Raw genomic sequence first — 23335 nt, forward strand, 5'->3', positions numbered from 1 at the left:
GGCAGCCTTCTCAGGCCAAGTATTGGTGGTTTTAGAGTTATCTTTGGATCTGTCAAAAGTGCTAATAGGCTTTGTTGAGCTTCTTTAAGTTTCTAAATCGTTTGCTTTTTGCTTTTCTGCACTTTTTTATTTAACGATGATTAAGATTGCACTCGAATTCATGACTAATCTAATTTTGCTCTCACATGTGCTTTTTGTATAAGACATCATACAGCAACCCTTTCGTATCTGTACAAAGCTGTTTGGAAACAAATGCCCTAATTCAGCATTTTGGGGTGTATTACCTTTTCTTTTGCCACCCCTTTTTTTTTTTTAATTTCCAGATTTTAAAAATTGAAAATATCATCTACCCACCCAAATTCTTTTCTGTTTGCCTTGCGCTGTAAAAGCCCCCCTTTCTGGGAGAACACAATACATTTGATCAACTTACCTACATGGTGGCTTTCTAGTTTTGCTTGGGATCCCATTCTGCTGTTGACTAGAAGCTATCTTCAGTATTCAATAAATGATGCACAATTTGGGCTGATGCAGCGTGTCCGGGGCAGTGGCATTGGTAATGCTGAGTGGATGTGAATGCTGCCTGGTGGGGTGAAGTGTTCATGGCCTCTTGGGCAACTTGCTCTGTATTCTTTTTGGAATTTCAGTTATTTACAATAATTTTTACATGGGTATACTTCTTAATATTCTGAGCAGCAAATCATGAAAGAAACCAGTGTTGCCTAGGAAGTGTAGATGTAAAGTTTTGGCGATCTTACTTGTGTCTTTGTTCTTTCTATCTGTACTGTAAAGCCAGTTTGTAGATGTGCTTTGCCTATAATTTTCTTCTACTGCAATTAACTTTCCTTATACTGTATAAACATACTGGTCACTGAAGTAAAATCGTACTTTTGAATCCTCCCTCTTCATCAGAGATGAGCATTCGCTGACATTTTCAGAGAGAGAATTCTCTGTCTCTTCCCTCAGTTTCCCCAGCCCCAAGGAAGTGCTTTCCACCTTCCACCAAGGGGAGACGGGTGTCTGAGTGTGCAAAATGAGGAGTTCAGACAACCTGTGCCGCTGTTTTAGCTCATCCATTAAATACCCACCTGTATTTCAGTTATCAGAACTGTTCTAGCACAGACTGAGCTTACTGTTGGATTTGTCATACTAGAATTGTCCTCCAAGAGAGCTGGTTTTAGTGCTGGGTCATGAAACTTGGTTTTGGTACTTTATCAGTCAGCTTGAAGTTCCATAAAAGTGACAATATATTTTTTTTTTCTCAGAGAAGTATCTTGTATTTAAGAAGCTGTATGTGAAACATCAGCAATTTTATCATTCTAAGCCCTAGCTCCCCAAAAGTGAAGGGAAAGATACTGCAGCTATAAAGTACTCTGACACAAGATGACACACTGGTTTCTTTCGATAATCCACGTACTGGGTGTAGTGTAATAGGAGGATGAAATCTGGTTATTTTTTTTGCGAAGGACACTTGTGTTTGTAATATCCTGAATCAAAAACTATTTTCTTTCTTTTCAGAGAAACCTGACAGAGTATTTTGTAGCAGTTGATGTCAACAACATGCTGCATCTCTATGCCAGTATGCTGTACGAGCGGCGCATCCTCATTTGCTGTAGTAAGCTGAGCACTGTAAGTCAAATGCAGAATAATTTCTTCTATTCACAGTACTTTTTTTAAAATGACAGTCAAATACAGGAATGATCTGATGATCTCCAGCCTCAGCTATGCAACCTCAACTCAGTTCTGGGGCTCTGTGTGATGGTTTTACTGGACTTCTATTGGCCTCTAATGTTCAAATGAAAAAGGGTTTATTAGATGTAGGAAATCTTGAAATGTTTGGAACATAAATGTACAAACATTTATGCCGTAGCAAAGTCCCTTTTTTCATAATTTACTTGACAGGAGAAAAAACAAATGATGCTGTCACATGGGTGTTCCAGTGACCTTCCCTGGGTGGACCGAAGGAGTGGGCTAAAATACATTGACCGTCCACATTTTTGCGGATTTGTTTGATGGGTCCAGTCTTAATGCTGCTTAGGCTCCATCAAGTGTCTGAGAGATGAAAGCTACTGGACGCTCCAGAGCACTCTCCTAAAAATGGCTGGACATCAAAAAAAGCCGACAGCTTGATTCAGTTCCAAGTTCTGTTACGCATTTCAAGGTTGAGCAGTCAATAGGATTGTGATTTTCTTTATAACAGAAAACGTTAGGTTTTTGTTCTGTTTGCTCTGTAAATGGGTATTGATTGCTTTCCTTTCCGAATGACAAGCATAAGATGGTTTAACTAATTTTGCTTTCTAGTGCTATAGACTGAGTACCTGAGTGGTCCTTTCTAGCATACAAGCTTCCACTTTGGTTTTGTATGGCTTTAACTAGTCTCTTACTGAATGACCATGACCTACTTTGGGGATGAAAATTACTTCATGGAAGTGTAAATGCTATGGAAGGCTGAAATTATGTAGATAAAATCATGTAAGGATGGTCTGTTGATACAGGGCAGAAAACTGAAAGAGTAAGATTTCATACTTTATCTCAGAATGACTATTACCCTATCGTTCTGAAAGGTAAGTGGAACCAGGAGAGTTCAAATAATCTCTGGGAGCTATTAATAATTATTAAATGTTTGCAATCACAATTCACTGAAAGAATTGAAGTATTATAAAGTTTAATATCGTAGAAAACTTGTGAAATCTTAACTTTTATATCTACCTACTGTTCTGTGTCCGCCCTGCTACAATAAGGAGCAATTCTCCAGGCCTGGTAGTTGGACGAAATGAGAGAGAGGGGTGTTTATGGAGAACCCTAAAGAATAAAGAGAAAAGTAAATTATCAGAGAGGAGGGAAGAAGAGAAAGGCTATCCCAAGCATTTTGAAATCGGTGTGGTTGGTTGATTTAATCTCTCCCTTTGTGATAGAGCCTGGGAAGAAGAATTACTTACCTGTCACTTTGTCTTCCTTAATGAGCCATTTCACAAGTAGGGTTGTGTTTTCTTTCCTATCTTTCTGCTATTTCTCTTCCTTTTGCCTCTGTCCAAGATAAAAGCACGTCTGGTTCTTTGCTGGGGAGGGGTATTCGTACTGTGTGTTCTTAGCTTACAGCTTTATGTATAAACTGCTCCAAGATTGGAGTGACAGTGTAAGACAGGTTTGAAGTGCTGGGCTGGCGCCAGCGCTGCCTTGCCTGCACGCTCTGCTCTGCATGTTCCAGCAGTAGGAACAAGCTGCATTATTTTATTTCAAACTGTGCTCAGCGGAAGCCAAGACCTTGTAACTGGAAACGTACCAAACTGAGAATTCTCAAAGTAAAGTGAGGGTGGTGTGTGGTGGTGAGGGGACTGCTTGCTTTGTTTGTAGTTTTTAGTTTTTTAACAAAAAAGTGGAAGGGACCTATTTGCGGTTAGGTTCTTTCAACTTTGAGAGACATGGAACTCTTCATACTTAAGGCTTAAATTTACTATCAGGTAGGAGAGAAAATTAAAAAGTCCTGGATAGAAAGTCTTTTGTGGTGGAATGAATTCCGTGCTAAAATACATCATATAAAATTAAAATTTTGATTTGAAGTATCCTTAATGTAGTAAAGCTAAACAAGACCTAGAGGTACCGGAATGAGGCTGTGTCTACTAGCTGTTTTATAAACCATGTGTACTGATCCTGTGGAAGAATTATTGCTGTTTTCTTGGATTTTTTCTTTTTGTTGTAAAAGGAAACGCAATTTCTCAAAATGTGAAAGCCATTATTTGTGTCATATTTCTTTATGTATTCTGTGATCTACCTACCTGTAAACAGCCAGATATGAACCGAAAGGCCTAAACCCCCTGTGCCTGGCAAAAGACCACCTGCTGCTGCTGGGAGCATGTGGCTGCAAAAAGGAGACGAGCTTTCCTTGCACCCAGTGTTCTCCCCTCCAGCAGGACATGCTCTGCAGCCCTGCTGCGGCAAGGTGCCTTAACGAGCTGTGATCAGGGCAGCAGCAGGTTGTCTCTCATTATAGGGAGGTGAGGTACATGAAGCCTGGTGACTCTTAAAAGCCTTAAACTTAAGAATTTCTGTGATGTTTCTGTTTGGCTCCATTGTACTGAGGTGAATTTCTTTACCTATTTTTTCTGTTATTTTTTGAGTGTTAGTACACTGCAAAAAATACCGTTCTGACATGGATACTCCTTTGTTCCTGGGAGCTGTGAGCTTGCCGTGTCACTTCTTCCACGTCACGGCAAGCTTTGACACACAACCTCTCGTTGCCTGGTTGGTTTCTGACATGCCTTAGGGCTCTGAGGGTAAGGAAACGGTGGTCCTTAGGAAAAGACAACATATGATTAATGCCAGCCACCAACGCCCTTGCGATGCAACATAGCTAGAGCTTGCAGAGCCCTTGTTTGACAGCAGCCTTACAGCTCCTGTTTGGAGTGCAGGAGCTCTTCCTGCTGGGAGCTCTGGTGCTGTCCTGCCAACCTGCCAGCAGAGGTCTTGACCTGCACACACAGCCTTAGCACCAGCCCTGCTTTCTCTGCTGGTTCTTAACGTAGCTCAGTTTTAAGCTTTCTGCTTTGTTTTTAGCCCTGAGTAATGCAGGAAAATGGTCTTAGAACCATGCCACAGGTGGTAATTTTTTTCGGTATATATTGCACGTTTGTAGCCGCGTACTGCATCTGTGAATCCAAGCAGTGTAGATTCATCAGAAGAGAGAGCGTAAAGGCCACTGGAAAAAGGCCTATTGTCAGGCAGCATCAGCTTATAACTTCTGTGTGTGTGACAAAATCCCATTGATTTAATTTGCTCAAATTGACGAACGTATCAAATAGAAAACTGCGGAGAGTGCGCTAGTGAATCGGTGCCTGGCTGACACAGCTATCTTCTTACAGTGCCCACAACAGCTGCAGGAAGCTGAGGTAGTGGAACTAATCTTATTTCCAAATGCTGGATTCCTATAGTTTTGACAGTTGGGCATTTCTCGGGCTGCCTTATTATGAAGTGCTTGTTTTCTGTGTGGCCATCACTAATCAGGTGAGGTCTCCAGCAAATAGGCTATTTCTGTTTTATGAGCCCTTATCTCGGCAGAATTGAAGGACAGGGCTGGTGTTACCCATGGTAGTGTGTTGTTTGAATTCATGCCAGATAGCAAGGTGGGAGTACATCTCAAAAATAAGTGACAGGTTCTGCTCAGATGTCTGCAGTGTTGAGCATTACGTCTGTTTAATCTTTTCTTGCTGAGTTTTAAAACCAATGGGAGGGGGGTTGGAAGGGGCCTCCCTGGATCACTGGGTTCACTCCTCTACAGCAGCAACCATGTTATAGAATGTCAGGAAATACCTCGTCTGATCCTCAGAGAAGCAATTTTAAACTAAGAATGAAATTTCTAAACAGTTGGCTTTTTTTTTTTTCCAGGCATCTTTATGATCTGGAGAACAGAAATAGAGAACATGAAGGATTTAGGAATTTAGAGGAAAAACAGCAGTGGGAATTCATGCCCTTTGCTGCTGCACATTTTGGAACTAGGCTGAGCCTTTCGCCTAATTGGTGAGAGGACCATCTTTTCCAGTAGCAATAATGTAAAGATAAGTTGAAATATAATGGGATAGGGATAAATCTGTAGTGTTCCCTGAGTTGAAAGTGTAGAATAAATTGTAGCTTCTAACTTTCGCTTTAATTGGTATCCCAACATAATAATATTTCCACCCCAGATGGACCATAAAATAATGTCACCTGGTAATACAGAGCTTTCTTACTGAGAAAGACGCAACTTGTTCAGATACTTGCCGTACTCTGCTTCCACAGGCACTATTTCCTTAGGACGGGGGTTCAAACCTAGTTTAAATGTCTGTGTATTCTCACTTCTGGAATCATGTTACCAGCACTGGGATGCTTTTGAGCTTGTGGACTCTCTTGTGACACTTGCCACATCCATCAGTGCTGAGGTGAGGAGTGACTGTGTGGCTTCCATGGGAGACAGAAGTGGAAGTCTAAGGGATAGTAAACGAGGGGCAGACAAGGCTGTGCCTCCAGATTATATCAGTGTTTCAAGAAAGAGTTCAGTGAAATCGTGGCTATACTGAAGGGGGTGTTGGGATGAATTGGGATGAAACAGTGCTGTTTGTGCAGATCAGGGTCACTAATCCAAGAAACCTTTTTGGCCAATTTATCAGGGGCAATATGGTAGAAAATTAGTAAAGAATGTAGGCTGAGAGATGGACATGATAGACAAGACAGAAACCAGGGATGTAAACAGATTTTATCTGCAGTCCTTGGGAGTGCGACAACTGTCCAGCAGTGAGCAATGTTCTGTCTTCCCAAGTGTGTGTGTGTTCATATCCTCTTCTTATGGTATTTTGATTATAGCTTTTGCTGAGATTTCCTTACTGAAGATTACCACCTTCTCCATTTTAATATCCTTAGCGAGTGCGACAAATATCCTGCTTATCTTCTTTTCCAAATTTTTAATTATCGTTTGAAATAGGATTGAGAGACATAATTTCCTCCAAAGCTCTGTGAGGATTCTCCCCACGGCTTGCCTGGCACTTATGTTTGCTATTTGTGGTCTTTTTCATTCAGTACCTGCCAACATCAAAACTATCCAGAAAGAGTTTTTGAAAAATGTAACTGAGAAATTCGATGAATCGAATCATTTGGTGAAGGGCAATTAGATAACAATCCCTTTTAAATAACAACAGTGTAGTCACTGAGTTCAGTGTGATATACTCTTCGGAAACGTATGCCACTTGTGTTGTATCTTCCTAAGCTCAAATATTTTTTTCAGTTTGTGTTCTAATTTCAGTGTGCTTTTATGATATTCAGTGAATGGTAATTACCAGGATTGGGGGGATTTGCCTCTACTGTGTTTTAGATTCCTTTGCGTTTTCATTTCCTTGTTTCTAGAACACTGGTTTTGTTTTCAGGTTTTTATTTGTTGAATGAATCATGTTCTCAGGGTTTACAAAGTCAGTCAAATGACAACTGCCATAAACCAGTCATGCTTCACCCACCAATACCTTTTTTCTAACAAGAGCACTGAATATTTTGTAATAAAGCATGTTTATATGAAAGCAGAACTGACTCTCTTTTTTTCTTCTAACTTTTCTGTTTTAAGCTTGGATTTGGTCTTATTTATGATCCTGTTTTAATACGTGTTTTTCAGTTAACTGCCTGCGTTCATGGGTCTGCAGCTATGCTCTACCCGATGTTCTGGCAGCATGTTTACATTCCTGTTCTGCCCCCACATCTATTGGACTACTGTTGGTAAGGCTATACATATCTGTGGATGTTTAGATATTATATTTGTGGATGGATACCATGTAGATTCACAACAGTTTTCACATTTCTGTATAGTAAATTCTAAGCCCTCTTGTGATGTAACTGTTTATTGGCATATTAAGGAAGGAAGCAACCGAGCTACTAAGTAAAAAAAATTATTTTCATGTGAAGATCAATTGTCTCTCAGCATGTTGAACTGCTGCAACAGGAGTGGCCACTGTAGAAAGCTGCAACTTAGATATTGTGTCATTAAAATGTGTTTTCAGTGTGTCTGTGTTAGATGTTAAAATTTGAATTAACACTCCAGCAGTAGAGGATGCAGTGGAAAAGATGCTCTCATTTTTCTGCTATCCTGACTATCCATTGTTGGTGGAGGGGAAGATTCTCCTTTTCCTGCCCTGATCTTTTATTATCAGCCCCTGTTTAGAATGTGGTATTTACCTTATTTACTGGAATGGGTGCCAACCTTTCAAGAACTTACTCATTATGGTGATGTGACAAATTTTGGCCCATGAGCAGCCTTATACAATGTCAAAGTTGTTGTGGCTGGGAGCTTGGACCAGTTGCCCTCCTCAGGTTCTTTCCCACCTGTTTAGGATTCCGCACTGTCCAGGTGGCCCCCTAAGCCTCCTTGTTCTCTGTGGGCTCTGCAGATTAGCATGTCCTTTGGTGTGGTTCTTGGACGCTGTGGTTAGTAGCTCAGAAGCCTGTTTACGGAGCCCCTCATACACTCCCTCATTTTTACATTCTTCCCTAGGGCAAAGTCCAACAGTTTAGCCTCACCAGCCAAAACATTATCTCTCCCATTTGGTGCGCACAGGAATGGTGGAGGAGCACTTCGAGTAATTAACAAAGAGGAAGTTTAAGATGCTGCTGCTTTTAGTTGCTCAGCTGTTAGTTACTCCCACGCTCAGTTTGTGTGGTTTGCCCCCCTTTTTTTTTTTTCTGTGCGATGCAGATGAAGTTTGCTCAGGAAGAGTGGCCTTACCTTAAGCTTTCTCAAGAAGTTAAAGTGACAAGCCCTGTTAAGTGAGTTAGCGGATTGGTGCCTGGGCATGCAGGGTTGGAACTGGTAAGGCCAGTGCTTGGCTGGAGGTAAACTGAGGGATGTAAAGGGTAATGAGAGCCTTCTACAGGCTTGGAAGTTAAAGGAAAGCACAAGGAAAACGTGGACCTGCTGCTGCATGGTCACGTAATCAAGCAATGAAGGACACTGAAGAGGCTGAGGGACTCAATGCCTTTGTCTTTGCGGGCAAGGTCTGCAGGCTGACTTCCGCATCTCCCTGTGGAGGAGAACGGTTGGTGGGAGTGTGCTGCTGCTCAGTGCACTTCTGGAAATGATGTGAACAGCCTCCCTCTGCCCCCCAGCATTTAAAAGTCCTTCGCGGTAAAAAACAAACCTGAACTTATGGTGTAATCCAATACTGTATTTTAGGTGGGACTCTTAGTGTGGCAGTTGGCTGTTTTTTTTTAAGAGCGGTAGTGTTGCCTGTGACGTTCTCTCTGCATTGAAGCAAGAGCAAGGAGCCAGCCGGGGTAACCAGCATTGCTAAGGGAAGTGCTAGGAACTGAAACATGTAGATGTAAAGGACACTTTTTCTGCTGCAGGTGATTTAAATGTTAAGTATGTGCCTGCGTCAAGGATACACAGAACAGAATCTAAAGCTGTTATCTCCTGTAGAAATGAACCTTCCATTGACTCACTGCGCAGGAAGGGCAGGTTCTGCTCATTTGCACTGCCAGCAGGTGCCCTTTCTCTGCGTAATGGCCTTTGCATCGGTAATTAACACATGAAGGCTGCTGCTGCCAGCTTTTTCTTCAGGTACATGCTGCTAGGAGATTTCAGGACAACGTGTGGACCACAAGAGGCTTTTACGCTGGGTTTGAAGATTAGGTATTCATCGACTTTCTGACAAAGACACGTTAAAAGGGGCTAAGTCCAGACCCCGCAGTCGGGAGCAGAAGTGTGCAAAAAGCAAACACTTGGGCAGTGTACCCAAGGAAATAAAGACACAAGTCATTGAGCTCTGCTGAATGAATTCTTTCATGGCCTAACACCCTGTCCCTATAGCGAATGAGCCAGCTCGTGTGTGAAAAGTATGATTTAGAAATGTGTAATTATTAGACAGATTGTAATAGCGTGCTCACAAATAGAGCTGATTACCTTAGCCCGATATGAACTTTAATTGGAGAGGTACTACACACACTTTAATTGTTTGACTAAGTCAATTTAGCAATAATTTATGTACCATAAATGTTTCCCAAAATAGAGTCCATCTATTTCGTAACCATGTGAACGTAGAGATGTCATTTTTGTCTAGAAGGTCTGAGAAATCTACTGCTTGCTCTCTGCTTTCAGGCACTATTCTTGCTTATTTGTGTCTGCCTCTTAAGGGAAATTACCTGAGATTACTTAAAATCAGAGTTTAATTTACTTTTAATTACTGCTTGGTTATTTTTTTTGCAAATGTGACATAAGAACTTTAAAGAGCTGAAATGGAAACAAAATTTAAAGTAATGAGAATGCTTTAGTTCTTAGGAATATAAAATACCGTGTTCATGCAGCCAGCTGTGTCCGTTTTTGGCTCCGCTCTGTGATGCCTTTGAATCTTCTGCTCCTTTGAGACTCATGGACAGGTTTATAGACTGTGTGACTTGTGATCTTTCTTTGAAAGTTTTTGAAAAGAAGTGTATTCCACCTGTGATTATTTGCTTTTACTCATTTGAGTTGCCGTCCAAACTTTCCTTTATGTGAAAACTTCTCAGGTCCCGACTGATGAACTGAGAGCTCTGTCGTCGTGCAATTCAAAATTTGTTGTGTTTCCCGAGGAGGGAAGGGGGGCACAACAACTTCCGGCTCTGCCCAGAGCTACGGAAGGATAGAAGAGGTCTCTGCAGAGGGCGAACATGTAGAACAACTTACTCTCTAGCTGCCACTTGATCCTTTTGGCCAACTTCACATTAGAGATGCTTGGGGCTGGGTGTGGAGAGCTCCCTGTAGCTGTCGGGAGCAGCGCACTGGCCTGGGCGACGTGGGAGTGTTCCAGGGGAATGGCAACTCTACTTCAAACGTGCTCATATGAACCTGTTTCACTGACATGGTTAAAGCTCAGGGTTTTTCTAGAGGATTTTGTCTATTATTGACATTTTACACCAACAATTTTCAAAACATTTCAAATTTCAACAAATTTCAAAACACTGTGGTTTGGGGATTTTTCAGTTTGCTCTTTGCTGATTTTTTTAACTTATAGTTGAAAGAGGGGTCATTTTTGACTCATTTCCTTCTCGAAAGGATTTTTTTTAACTTAGTGTTTATTCACCTGCATTCCACATTCACGTACCCAGCCTCAACTGAAAATGCCAAAAGCACCTCTCTTCAAAATGTTTGTTTCAGTACACTCGCTGTTTGAGGTAGGGATGCTGAGTCAGTAGTAGTGGTGTAGTACCACACACGTGTCTGGAATGACTGCAGTTGTCTGATCCCTATCGTTTAGATTAATTGAGGGGGGAGAGGGGAAGCAAGGGCAAGAGTGCTGCCTTTTCTTTTTACTTTTTAATTAGGTACCATCTTTGATAGATTTTCAGCCCAGGGAAAGATTTTGGGTGGAGGAGACTAGAAATTGCTCCGAATCCGATCATTAGATTTCACACCTTAATGCACAGTTGCTTGTTCCTTTGAAGACAGAACAACAGAGGAAACGCATGAAGTGCTGCTTGTTGGGGGTTTTTGTTGTGGTTTTTTGTGGCTTGGGGGTTTGGTTTGGTTTTGTTTAGGTTTTTTTTTAATGTACATGCCAGCAGGTGCCAAAAGTACTGGTGAGTGAGATGCTGCCACCAAGCACCAGGAGCCACATACAACTCCTTTCATTTGGTCAGATCATGTCCATCTGTTTTGGTGTTGGGCATTTGAACATTCATTGATGTGAAATAACAGTCTGTTAATTTTCCTCACTACTTCTTTCAGTTTTTTTCATGTGGCATAAAACCACTCCCACTGTGTCTGTTTTCTTCCTTTCTGCTCTCGGTGTCTGTATTTATAATCAGCCTGTAGGAAAAGCCTGTCTCTGCTGACCCAGTAATGCAGCTTAGTGTGATCTCAAGTCCCAGAGCACTGTTATTCAAGTTTTTCTGTGGGCTTTTACCAGAAGCAACAGAATATTTTCTAGGGTGGTGAATACAGTCTTTTACATTAGACAGAGTGCTTAGCAGCCAGTGTTAGTACAGTGAGAGGCACCTTCTTGGAGCGCCCTGGCACAGCTGCTCAACAAACCTTTCTATTGGTGCAGTTTTCCCTTTCTCCAGGAGATATTTTAACTCCCTTTCTCCTGATTTCTAAATCTGCATATAGTTCAATATGCTCCTTTAAGTAGGTAGAGGGGGTAACTGGAGGGCACGTACTCCTGCTGCTCAGGAAACAATGATTCCTTCATCAGGAGCCTTTTGGTGGGCCTTTCAATGTAGCTGGGTACATCTGTGTACTCACTAAAGCTCTTGTAGTTCCTCTTCTGGTTTCATAGCTGTGTGTTTTTTACGTCATTCCAATTTATGCAGTCAAGGTTCTGATTTGCATCAATTACCCCAATAAATTTCAGACTGAATTCTGTTGCATTTCAATGCGATTCAATCTGAAGAGAAATCAGGAGACTACCTTAGAGTAAAGTGCTAGTGGGGTGGAAAGCGACACATTAAGTCAGTATTTGTGTATCGAGACATCAACTTAGTAGATGTGGTCTAATCAATTTTCCTGGAGTAACGAAGCAAAATGGTGCAAATCCCTGTGTAGCTGTAAACTATGGACCTTTTTGAGATCCTCGGCTTTTACGTTACTTTCCTGGTGAATTGCAGTATTTTTTAAGGGTGAGTTTTTTTCACTTAAGAGGAAATGTCCCTCTATTTCACCTGCTTCTCTTCCAATTAGTAGTTGCCCACCTCTTGGGAGCATAATTAAGAGGTCTCTAGTTAGCCTAAGGAAACGAATTAAAGAAATTGTAAAAACGCAGCTGTAATAAATGGGCAGTATATAGCCATTAAGTCCACAATATCCATATTCATGCTTATGCATTGCTACTTTAATGATTTGATATTTACCTGTATAATTCATTTGATTATAAATAACGCTGATTGCATTGGGAACCGGTGTAGCACAGGAGGAGTAATAACCTTCCTCTTTGTTCCAAAAGACTGAGGCAGGCGTGTTGTTCAAGCAGTAAATACGCACAGTAGAAATTGATACTTCTCCGTTTTGCACTGCATGGCTATTGGCTGCCATCAACAGCTCGGAGGAGTTGTGAGGAGCCCCAGGACTGATGAAGTGTCGAGCAGTAGGTTCAGTCTGCTCTGGAGGGCAGCCTTTAATCTGTCATGGGCCCCAGAAGGATTAAAGGTTGTGCGGAGCGTTCCTCCTGTTTACACAGCAATGTGTCTTACTGAAGTTCACTTAAGTCTTGGAAATACACATCTAACCTGATAAAATACTGAACTGCTGGAGTGCTTTGTGTCTCAGGACCTGAAGAGCAGTTTGGAGGGACTGTTACAGAGCGTTCCGAACGGGGAGGAGGGGGCACACGGTCTTCCCTTGTACAGGATGGTAGCTGAGTGTTTCAGTAATGGCCTATGATTAACACATGATAAAGAAAGATGGTGATAAAAGCAATTTATGAAGCCTGACATGAACCTTCAACATTAACTTTTAGGTGTGTTTCCTCTTCAGTCAGATTGATGAGTGATGACAGAAGAATATAATCTCTCTGGAAGGTTTTTTTTTGAAAATATCTGTGATCTCTACCAGAATTGCATTTTATATGCTTTTTAAAAATACTTTACAGCTTTCTATGCTGTATTGCCTTTGCGTTTAATGTCTGTCACTAGAAAATTGAAGATGATTCATTGCATCCAAAGCTGATCCATGTATCTTAAGCCGTATCTTTCCTGTAATTCCTTAAAAACTTACGGGAGGTCCATGGACTTAAGGTTTAGGCATTCTCGTTATTCTTTTGTTGATAAACTGCTGGGCTGAAATGTAGACATGATACAGCTAATTAACTTTTACAGCTTCAGATTTTCCTGTGCTTGGTGGCAGACTCTACTTTTGGACACGTTAATAAACGGCTGGTTTTCTGGAATACCGCACTCTTCCTGCTTCCTTTCATTACATTAGCCAAGGTTCCACTAGATGAGACATTTGCAGTCTTAAGACTTCCTGCCGAGGTTCAGACTTTGTATTTTTGAGATTGAAGCTGTCGTGTTCGTGAAACTACTTAATTAGAAACACATTCATTTCAGGGCATGCCAGAGGAGTCCTGAGCAGCGCAGCCAGGCACACGGGGAAACAGCATTTGTGCAGCTGGCAGCTAAACCAGGGGTTTATACTTTGCCTATAAAATTCCTGGGTATTTTCTTGCTCTTGGAATGTGGCCGTTGGAAATGAATAGTTGTGGGTGAGAGAGATAGCGTTTGTTGCAGCTAAAACATGAAAAACCACAAACAAAAGCACTCCTCAGATGAGCAGCAATCCATCTGTAGTAAGCATGTATCATGTTTGTATGGTAAAAATTTCTACCCAAGAACTTGGATGTACGTTCTGGTTCTCATCAGTGTAATTCCCAGGGAAGCAGAGCCTTCAGGTTCTGTACCGAGCCCATCCTGATTTAACAGGCCCTCTGGGCTGGCTGGGTGCTGTGGGGGGGAAGCCCAGGCAGGGGCATTCTTGCCAACCTCGGCAGGTCAGTACGTTGTAACCTGATGTGATACCCGGCACTGCAGGGTCCCCAGTGGAACTGGAAAGGCTTTTTTGAAGCTGTGTGTGTTTAATGTCTTCAAAAACAGAAAAAGTGTTTTCATGCAGAATGGCTAATGCAGAGGCTGTTTCCATCTCTTGGTACAGCAGAGTAGCAGGTTTAGGGGCAATATTAATAAACGTGATAAATATTAATATCCATATCAGTAAATACATTTTTTAAAAAGGTATTTCTCGTGGAAATGAGAAGCAGAGTGATTTTTTGCTGGTCTGGCGTCTTGCAGTAGCTTTTTCAGCACTGTACTTCTCTTACTGAGCAGTAGGCACCAGTTTATAAAAGCAATATGGAAGATATTTTAATCCGAGGCAGTGCAGTGACATTTCTCTCATTTTTTCATCTGAAATTGAAAATGAGCTCTTTGAGCTTCTGTATCCAAGACGAAATGAGGCTCTATTTTAGAAGTTGTGTCTGTCTGTGTGCTTTCCATTTCCCAGGCAGTAGCTGCCATATTTGCAATTAGCAGCGCTGGCAGCCTCTCCGACGGGCTCTAATAAGCAGAGCAAATAGCAGCTTTCCCCGAGGAGTCGAGTGGGAGTCCTGCAATCGTTTAATATTAGAAATACTCTCTACGCAAAGATACAACTTTCATTCAGTATTTGTCTTGTGTTGTGTAGGCCATGTTGGTGTTTGCTGACATCCTGGAAGAGGAGATGGGACAGATCAGTCTGGAACGTCAGTGCTCTAATGCCGGACTGTCACTGTGTGAGGCCACAGACCGGCCTAAGAGCCTCTCGGTGTAGTTGCTTGTTCTAAAGGGAATAATGGTATCACTTGATATCCCCATCACTCTGGTGTTTATCAGAATCTTCAAAAGTCATTTTTATGTTTTTCTTTCAGAAATACAAACAATTCAAGATCTATACATAAAAATAAATTGATTAAAATGTGTCTGAACTCATATTCAGAGTGTTTAAACTTGTAGTACTGGGTGATACGTATGGATTAACTTAACCACTGAGCACAACAGGATCAATTTTTCTAAAGAATACTCTCAGAAAAAGTCTGGGTATTTTTCTGAAAATTGTAACAATACTTCTGGGCTTTTTGGTTTTTTTTAAGACCCCAACGTTCTAGCTATGTGTAGTAGCCATCCTTATGTACCTGTCTCACCTTAGTCACTTAGAAATTCTGATGTCAAGAAAAATTAAAGTTTTGCAGTAGGGGGAGGATATTGCAGAGTGAGAAAAGACTTTCAAATATGGAATAAAATTATGCTCACGTGTGGTTGATTGATATATATATATAATTATTATTTTAAGCAAAATGGTATTCCGGTGTTTTCCTGTGGCTGGTTTTATAAGTCGAATGTGTTCATCCAGTGGTACGAGAATGTAAAGCCAGGTTTTCTTCCTCTTTGCAGTGCCCCCATGCCCTACCTCATTGGGATACATTTAAGTTTGATGGAGGTAAGTCTTTCTCACCATTTCTGAAACTATATATAGTTTTATGATTTAGAGCCAAATTTTGCAAGCAATTATACATTCATTCATATGCTTAAAAATGAAATAATCCTGTTAATTTGGGAGTGCTGAGAGAATTCAAGTTCAGCATCCATGACAATGTTCGGTCTTACAGGAGTCTTATTTGGTACCTCATACTCTTCTGTTTGCTGTTCAGCAGCCAGCGACCAGCTCACATTGTGTTCCCCTCTCCATCCTGTCACCTCCTTTAATCAGTTTTCTGCCTTAGTTTGACTGTATTCACAAAGGCAGAGTCGATAGTACACCAAAATGTTGACAGTTACAGTTCTCTTTTAGGCTTTTGCAGACAGATTGTAATTTTTTTAATGTTCAAAAGATCTGAAAAGAAGGAACTTGCTGTTAATGTTAACACAAAGCTGGCAGAAACCCAGCCCTCGCAGAAAGCTTCAAGTATAAACAATTCAGAGTAACTCGTGACTTTTTAAAAACTCTAAAAGTGGAAATGGCACATTTGCTTTTGCTTCCAGTTCTGGTGAAATAGTTTATGACTTTCCTCGAAAGTATCTGAAGGACAACATAAGCTGTTAGTTTAGATCCCTATGAATCTCCCAGTCCTTGTTAATTGTGCCCCTTTCCATCAGAAGCCTGAACAACGTGAAGAGGTGTTCCTGCCCAGGAGCGCTGCCTGTGTGCAGGCTCTGAAATGGGCAGGCGCTGTGGAACTGGTCGGAGTGGAAATGCCCTTGAAAGTTTATTGAGCTTTTTGAGCAGTGTCCTGCTCCAGAACCTCAGTTTGGAAATATAGGCTTCGTGTTTAGGACACCTAACAGTTCACAAAGCTGAGTTTTACATCACAAACAGTAATGTATATTACTAGAATATTGGTTCTTATATTGTCTATAAAAATGTGGAATTTCTCTGGAAATACTGATCAAACGTATCCTTTCCATAGGACATATGTATGTAATAATGATCGTCTGTCACTGTGTGTTAAAAATGAGACTAGTGTGCCATGTACCTTCCCCTTCTCCAGCGCTAATGGGAAGTGATTTGAGCAGTCACCTTTCCGTGGGAATCTAGATGGAATACGCAGGACCTCTTTCTTTCTTTTTTTCTCTCCCCATCCTGGGTACAGATGATTTTTTGTGCCCTTTATATTGCTAAAGGAAGTAGAGAGTTGCAGTACAGTGTGTTAGTGAATAAGCAATTATGTTAGAAGTCAACGTGGACGTTTGCTTGCAGCACATCATGTGTTTATGTTAGAGGGGTTTCTGATAACTACCCTTGAATACTGTATAGGCAGGACTGAGGTAATATCTAGGAAAAAATAGTCTGGCATATATTTTTCAGACTGATCAAGAAACTTTCTGCCCCCTGTCTGCACCAGGCAATCATTGGCGGCTTATTATGGTGTCCATCTGTTTGGGAAAGAAGGAAGAGACCTGCGAGAAGATGGGATAATATCTCGGCACAGATACTTGTCAGCTTTCCCAAATCTTTTTGCTCACAAAGAGCTATGTGGATAGCCTGGCAATGGGTATAGAAAACAATTAATAATTACTCCTTGGAGTTGCTTTGCCCGATGGTTCACTCCTGCCTCGCTACTTAAAGCCGTTACCTCTCCCTTTGTCTCAGTGTTTCAGATTGCCGGGCTCTGCAGGCCTTCCAAACTCCATCTGTAAAAACTCAAAAAAGGAGTTGTTCTTGGAGAAGCCAATTTTCTTCCGTTTTAGTAACTTGTGAAAAAATCTGTTTAGTACTAAATCCAGTACGGCTTTGGAATAGCCAGAGATTCTGGAGCACAGACACGCTTTGGCAAAGTGCAGTCATTCAAAGTGCCTTGTGAAATAAACTAAATAATAAACCACAGTCTTCTCTCCTCCCTCTGCTCTTTAGGGTAATTTGGGTATTGCCACATAGAAATGCAGCATCCAGCTAACTGTGAAAAACAAAATCAAACCAGACAATGGGCTATTGGCTCTCTTTGGTGGCAAGTGCTGCAAAACTTCTCTGGGCCTTGGGCAAAGGAAGGGTGACATTTGTCCGAGGAGCGACTCCATGACTAGTTTACTTTGCCTGGTTTGGATGTTGAAGGCTCCCTGTGTGGTTGGTTTGTTAGAATTACAGCTTAGGGCCACCAGCAGGTTTTTTCGCATGATGCAGCAGTTGTGTGTTTTTAAAAATACAAAGTATTAATGTTTCCAAATCAAAATAGTTTTATAAGCTGTAACTAAAACCTACTGTCCTTATTCAGTATTCATGTTTTTTTAAATGCTGAAATTTCAGCAAATAGATCTCTCAAAGTGTTTTGCTAATCCATGTGTTCTAGTTTCCGGATGAGGGGTTAATGCCCTATCCCTCTCCACCCGTTGGGACAGGGGGACTGTAGCTGCCGCAGAGCCCGCAGGAGGAGCTGCAGTTCTGGATGGGCTCACGGTTCTGCCCCAGCAGCTCCAGTTGCAGAATCTGTGACTGTTGTGTAAATGTTAGCGGAAGCCTAAACCTGTGCGGAAGAGCTGTGGTATAACAGGGAGGATGATTTTGGAATGCAGGGGGAAAAAGGTATTTTCTGGCTTCAGTGTTGTTTTGATGGGTTTTTTGCTATCCCAATCTTGGAATGTGTTCTCTGGAAGAAATACAGCAGAAATGTTAATGATTTTAAACAAAATGCACCATCTCTCTCACCTCAAAAGGTTTGGGGTTTTTTTCAAACCATTTTGTATCTTGAAGTTAGTTTGCAGTTTCCCATGTTACATGGGGCCTCTGTAGAAGGAACAGTTATTTTAATGGAAAATGACAAATTTTCCGTATGATTAAAATATCAAGCATATCCATTGACTGTTAAATCTAATTTGCTGTGACTGAAATGTTCTCTAGTGAGATAAGATAATCTCCTGTTATAGGTCAGAGAGCTCCAACTGATTTATGAGGGAAAATCTTGGTAGAAAATATAGAGCTGTGTTCTGTGCTCTTATTTTTCAGCTTTTCTATCGTCACCTAGTTAGTCATTCTTTATAAGATTTCCATTTAGCAATCCATAAAGTGACTTCAAAGAAGGCTAAAAGTTTATAAGCTGTTGGATAAGCGAGGCTGGAGCTATCACGTGAATAATGGAACATGCTTACGGAACTAATTGAATTCATATTAGATAAGTACTTAGTGCTGATAAATAACGAGACAGGAGAATGAAGCTCTCTCAAGTGAACACACCCCTTTCAGGGTTGTTTAGTTTCTACCTGCGCACTGTGTGCTGCTTTAGCGGTCACAGTTCCTTGAACTGACCTGCGTGTCACACGTGGTGTTGCGCTCCACTGGCAGCCTTTTCTGTCCTGTCATAAGAAACGACTGTTTCAGCAACTGTTTCTGCAGGAAGGGTTATTAGTGGGATGGTGCTGATGGCCGAGGAATGCCCTTGACCTAGACGAGTTCCTCCTGGAACTGTGGCCCATGTGGTGGTGATTAGCTGGTGGGGTTAGTTCTGGGGAGCTGCTGGCAGCACCCTCCTCGGTGCCAGCCTGCCAGGCAGTCGAGTAACAGTAATGCCCTCCCTGGCCATGCTCTGTAGGGGGCCCAAACCCAGCCTTTAGAGTTAATGATTAGGAAAGTGTTTCTTGTACTATTTTATAATATTCCAGTCACTCAAGGACTGTTACCAGGGCTTCAAAATTAAGTCTTGCAAGATTATCCAGAATGATTTTGTATGTGAAACTTCACATCGCATTTGTCAGAATCATTTTCTGACACCTCTCCTAAGCATCAAGGACAGTTGTGTGTATCATAAAACCTATATGAGCAGATTTTTGTATTCCTTAACCTGGTATGAGTAAATATTCATGCTATGTTTAATAGGACCCAGCAGCTGATCTCACGAATGTTGGTAGTCTCTTCCTTACCCAGAGTGATGAATGGGGAGCTGTGTGCTCAGGCCTCTGAACCCACTCTCGTACTCTGGAAGCACTCCCTAGTGTCCTTGCCTGGTCCTTTTCAGGTAGGCATGAGGATGCTCCAGTGGTGATCAGTTCTGATCACAGGCCGGTTCACATGCACGGACCTGAGCCAGGCAGCGCTGAGACACAGGGTACGGCAGCTTGGGTGTAGTCCTGACAGTGCCACATGCCTTCCCCTTACCGCAGGAGACACCTGCGAGCTCACTGACCGCTCACAGGCATCTTCCAGTGGCACTGTTCATTGTTAATGACTATTTTTGATTGGGGTGAGGAGTAATATTTAACTTTTCCCATCCATTTATACTTAGTAAATTACTGGCTTTTCTAGCTGTAACTGAAGAAGTGTAGGTTTTTTTAGAAGGTTTAAGCGAAGGGGCTTTATATAAAGTCCTTAAATCCAGGACTTAAATAAGACTTCATTTTTTAGTTACAAATATTATGACTGTACATGGTTTCAGAAATATTGATTAAAAAGCATTTAAAACCATGACACATTACTTCTGGAATTGTCTTTTTTCTAATTATTGGAAAAATGAAAAGGACAACTGCGTTTTACTAAGAGATCCTGCCCGCGGGGATGCTTAGGGCAGTAAGTTTTAAGACAGATGAATGCTCAGTACCAAGTAGACTCACCAGCGGTGGTGAAGGCTTTTCTTCCAGGTACCACAGAGCTGGACCAGCACTGGTGGTGTTTGTCACTCAGACGGCGACAGCTGCTTGTGATAAGGCTCTGGAGAATCACCTGTACAGGATCAGGGTCTGCCGACAGGGTGGGAGATGGGCGGAAGGGTGGGAGATGCACTGGAGGGGGCAGCGCCCACCTGCTGGGCCACATCAAAGGGCGAGGGGTCAGGGGGCACATCCCGCTTAACCAGATTTGTCTGTTGAATAGCTATTTCAGATTGTAAATCTCAGGGTGATTTCATTAAGTCCTTCTGGCTGCTGTTGGGGCATGAAATAATAAAATTTTATATCCGTTGCCTTTCCTGCTTCTGGCAGCCAGATTGACACACTGTTGTCTGCAGCGCTGTGGTGTTTTTCTTAAGAAAATCAATGGAAACTATTAACTAAGTAGAAACAAGTCATTAAGCAAATAGATTTTAGACTTTTTGTGAATCATAATAATTTCAAATGTAATCTGCAAACTGGCTACTCAAAATGTTAATTTTAAGTGTTTTACCTTTCCAACAGAGTTGGTGGAAGGTGCATTTTCCTGGTTCTGTTACATTTTTTTAATATGTTGATCACATTTGTATCTGGTTATGAAACCTCATGATCAACTTGGTTTATGTTTTGGCACCAATTTAGTCATGAAGTCAGGCAGAGCTGGGGTTTTGGGGGAGGGAGGGTGGTGGTGGTGTGGATTTTGTTTTGGTTTTTAAATGAACTATTCAATAAACTTTCAGATGAATGATTTTAACTTAGATTTTTTTATGGTAGGAAGTGCAAAACTTGCCAGCCGTAGAGAGTGATGATAAACTAACACTTAGTACAGACTGTGTTCGTATTATTGATGAATAGTGCTCCTAGCGCGTGAGCTGAGTGAGACAGAGGAGCACCCCTTAATACTTCTGTTAGAATACAGTTTCTCAGTGTTTTTGCAAACTTTCACGTAAAACATTTAAATTACTCCAAGTGTTTGGCTGCCTGAGAGCTGGACGGCCGCACTAACTGCTGCTCATTTACTGACCTGGTGTTTAAGGCCCCCTGGAGTTTGTTTGAAAAGTTAAGAGATTTTCACAGTGAAGGTGCCATTTCTGAAATTTAAAGTGCTCTTTTCACCAGGAGATAAGTTCTCTCTGATTAAGTCGGTAATTCTTACTAAGCCACGTTTATAGAGGCCATAAACAATGGGTTCAGTGTGCTTGTTAAAGCCGCTTTCCATACCTCTCCACTCTTTTAAAAAGAGACATTTAAAATAAAAGGCAGGTGTAGAAGTTAGTTCAATTTGATGGGTTTTAGATGATTAATTATGGCTACAAGTAATTTGGTAAGGATGGCTAGGAAAGGTTTGCAGGAGTGTTATGTGATGTACTTTTTCACTGAATCGCTTCTTTTGATTCATCACATCTTCAGTCTGTACTAAAATTAGACAAGGAAATGGAAATGTTCCTGTTTCCTCTTGTTCTTCACATTTTTTTCAGCAAAATATGAACATACCAAATATAGTCCATTCTGTTTAACAGGTACCACTGTCTTTGTAAAATGTTCTCTAGCTATTCAGGAAGTTGTGAGATAAGAAATGCGACTGTATACAGCTTGGTGACTGTCCCTTCGTATTTTGAGAAAATTACAATGCTCAGAGTGTACCTGTGGAAATGATCGATGTGTACTTGCGATTCATAGAGCCCCATGGGATTTAATGTGAGAAATGCACTTGGATACTGGGAATTTTTACTGAAATTCCAACAAGACAGTGAACACTTCTATTTCCAGGTCAGTTGGGCTGATAGGTCCTACATTTAGCAAAAGAACCGTGGCATTATTTGACAAAAGCCCTTAAAACTATCTGTTAATACCTTTATCGGAGATCATAGCAAAAGGAAAGGGGATGAAAACAGGATGAAGATGAACTGCTCAGTCTGCACTTGCCCAAGATGAGACACAATTGGACCATTGAAAAATTGTATTCAATGCATTGCATTTCAGTTTTCTTTTCCAAATGCATTGCAAGACAGATGCTATAAATCAAGTTAGTCTCAAGTGTTTTATTAAATTTGAGGGTTTCTCTTCAGGGAAATCACTGTCTTAATACAAGTATTGAGGAGTTTTGAAGTGAGGTTGGGCCTTCACGAGGTAAAGGTACAGCCCAGCAGAGTTTAGTATTACCCCTCCTGTCGGGTACATTTATTTGTGGGCCATGTGTGGAGTGATCACGTCGATCAGCAGTTAGAGCCCTTGCACATGAGCAGCGTCCCTCTGCGCTGTGCTCCTCGGCAGAAGCCACGTGTCACAAGCCAATGCTTTGCTACAGAAACCCCCAGCTTTTGCTGAAGGGAAGGTGCAGATTCATCACCATGCTTACAAAAACACCCACTGACAAGTTCAAGCACATGTTTGTTGTTTCTTTGGCAAGAATCGGGAGAAGGTTTTAATTCCTTCTGTCTTGTCCTACTAGCACTTGATTTTTGACAAGCTTCTGGCTTTGGTTAAGTACGTTGCAAGACCTTTTTGTTGGAGCTTTTTAGACTCCTCTGAGTATAAGTGAGATTTTTAATTTTCTGAAACAGGAAGGAGCAAATCAGTTTGTCTGGTGCTTCCGGACTCCTAGGAGTGAGGCTCCTGGATTGCTTTAGAGTTTATCAGATGCAGCCAACAGAGTGACCTTTGGTTCCTGAAATGTAGGGGAAAGAGCCTGGTTTGTCATGCAGGACTTGTGCCTTTTATATGGAAGGCATTAAATGTAATATTCTTCCATTTAACTTAAAGACATTTCTCATGGAAGACCTATACTTCAATGTCTACAAAGTGTTTTTTATAGTCGTTAGGATTTTTTTCCCCCCCTAAGTACACAGCAATTTTCTTTATAGACAGAGGACTGAGCCTTGAAAACTGAAGGTAATTATTTAGATGCCTAAGGCTCAACTTTGCCATTGTTTTAGAGCTTTAGTTCCTTTCTTTTAAAGGAAACAATTCCCCCTATCCCACAAAACCTTAATTAAAAATTTAGTATGTTTTTGCTCATTTTCCTCTTTGGTAACTTGCATTTGGTCCTACCTATAGGTATGTCGGTACTTAAACATTTGTTTACAGTGTCACTGGGAAATTTCCTCAATTACCGTATTCTATAGTTCCATGTTTTGTGATTTTGAATTTGCAAAGCTCTATTTGAGGAGGGCTGAAATATGTGCGCTTAGTCAGGCAAAAAACCCCAAACAAATTCAATTCTCTTGTTAATGGAAAAAGTGTAAAAATAAACCTTTAAATG

General features: G+C 41.3%; 1 protein-coding gene across 1 annotated transcript in view; it reads left to right on the plus strand.

Annotated features, from left to right (window-relative positions):
* LOC104495831 (DENN domain-containing protein 1A-like) overlaps positions 1–23335 on the plus strand; it is a gene marked incomplete at its 5' end in the record, with an annotated part of 111914 nt that overhangs the window by 13744 nt on the left and 74835 nt on the right. Inside the window, 3 exon segments of the mRNA XM_010138861.1 lie at positions 1516–1626; positions 7127–7227; positions 15400–15445. Of these exon segments, the coding sequence (XP_010137163.1) occupies positions 1516–1626; positions 7127–7227; positions 15400–15445 (258 nt within the window).

This window comes from Buceros rhinoceros, unplaced genomic scaffold (genome assembly GCF_000710305.1).
Source record: "Buceros rhinoceros silvestris isolate BGI_N320 unplaced genomic scaffold, ASM71030v1 scaffold7296, whole genome shotgun sequence".
NCBI classification, from domain to species: Eukaryota; Metazoa; Chordata; class Aves; order Bucerotiformes; family Bucerotidae; genus Buceros; species Buceros rhinoceros.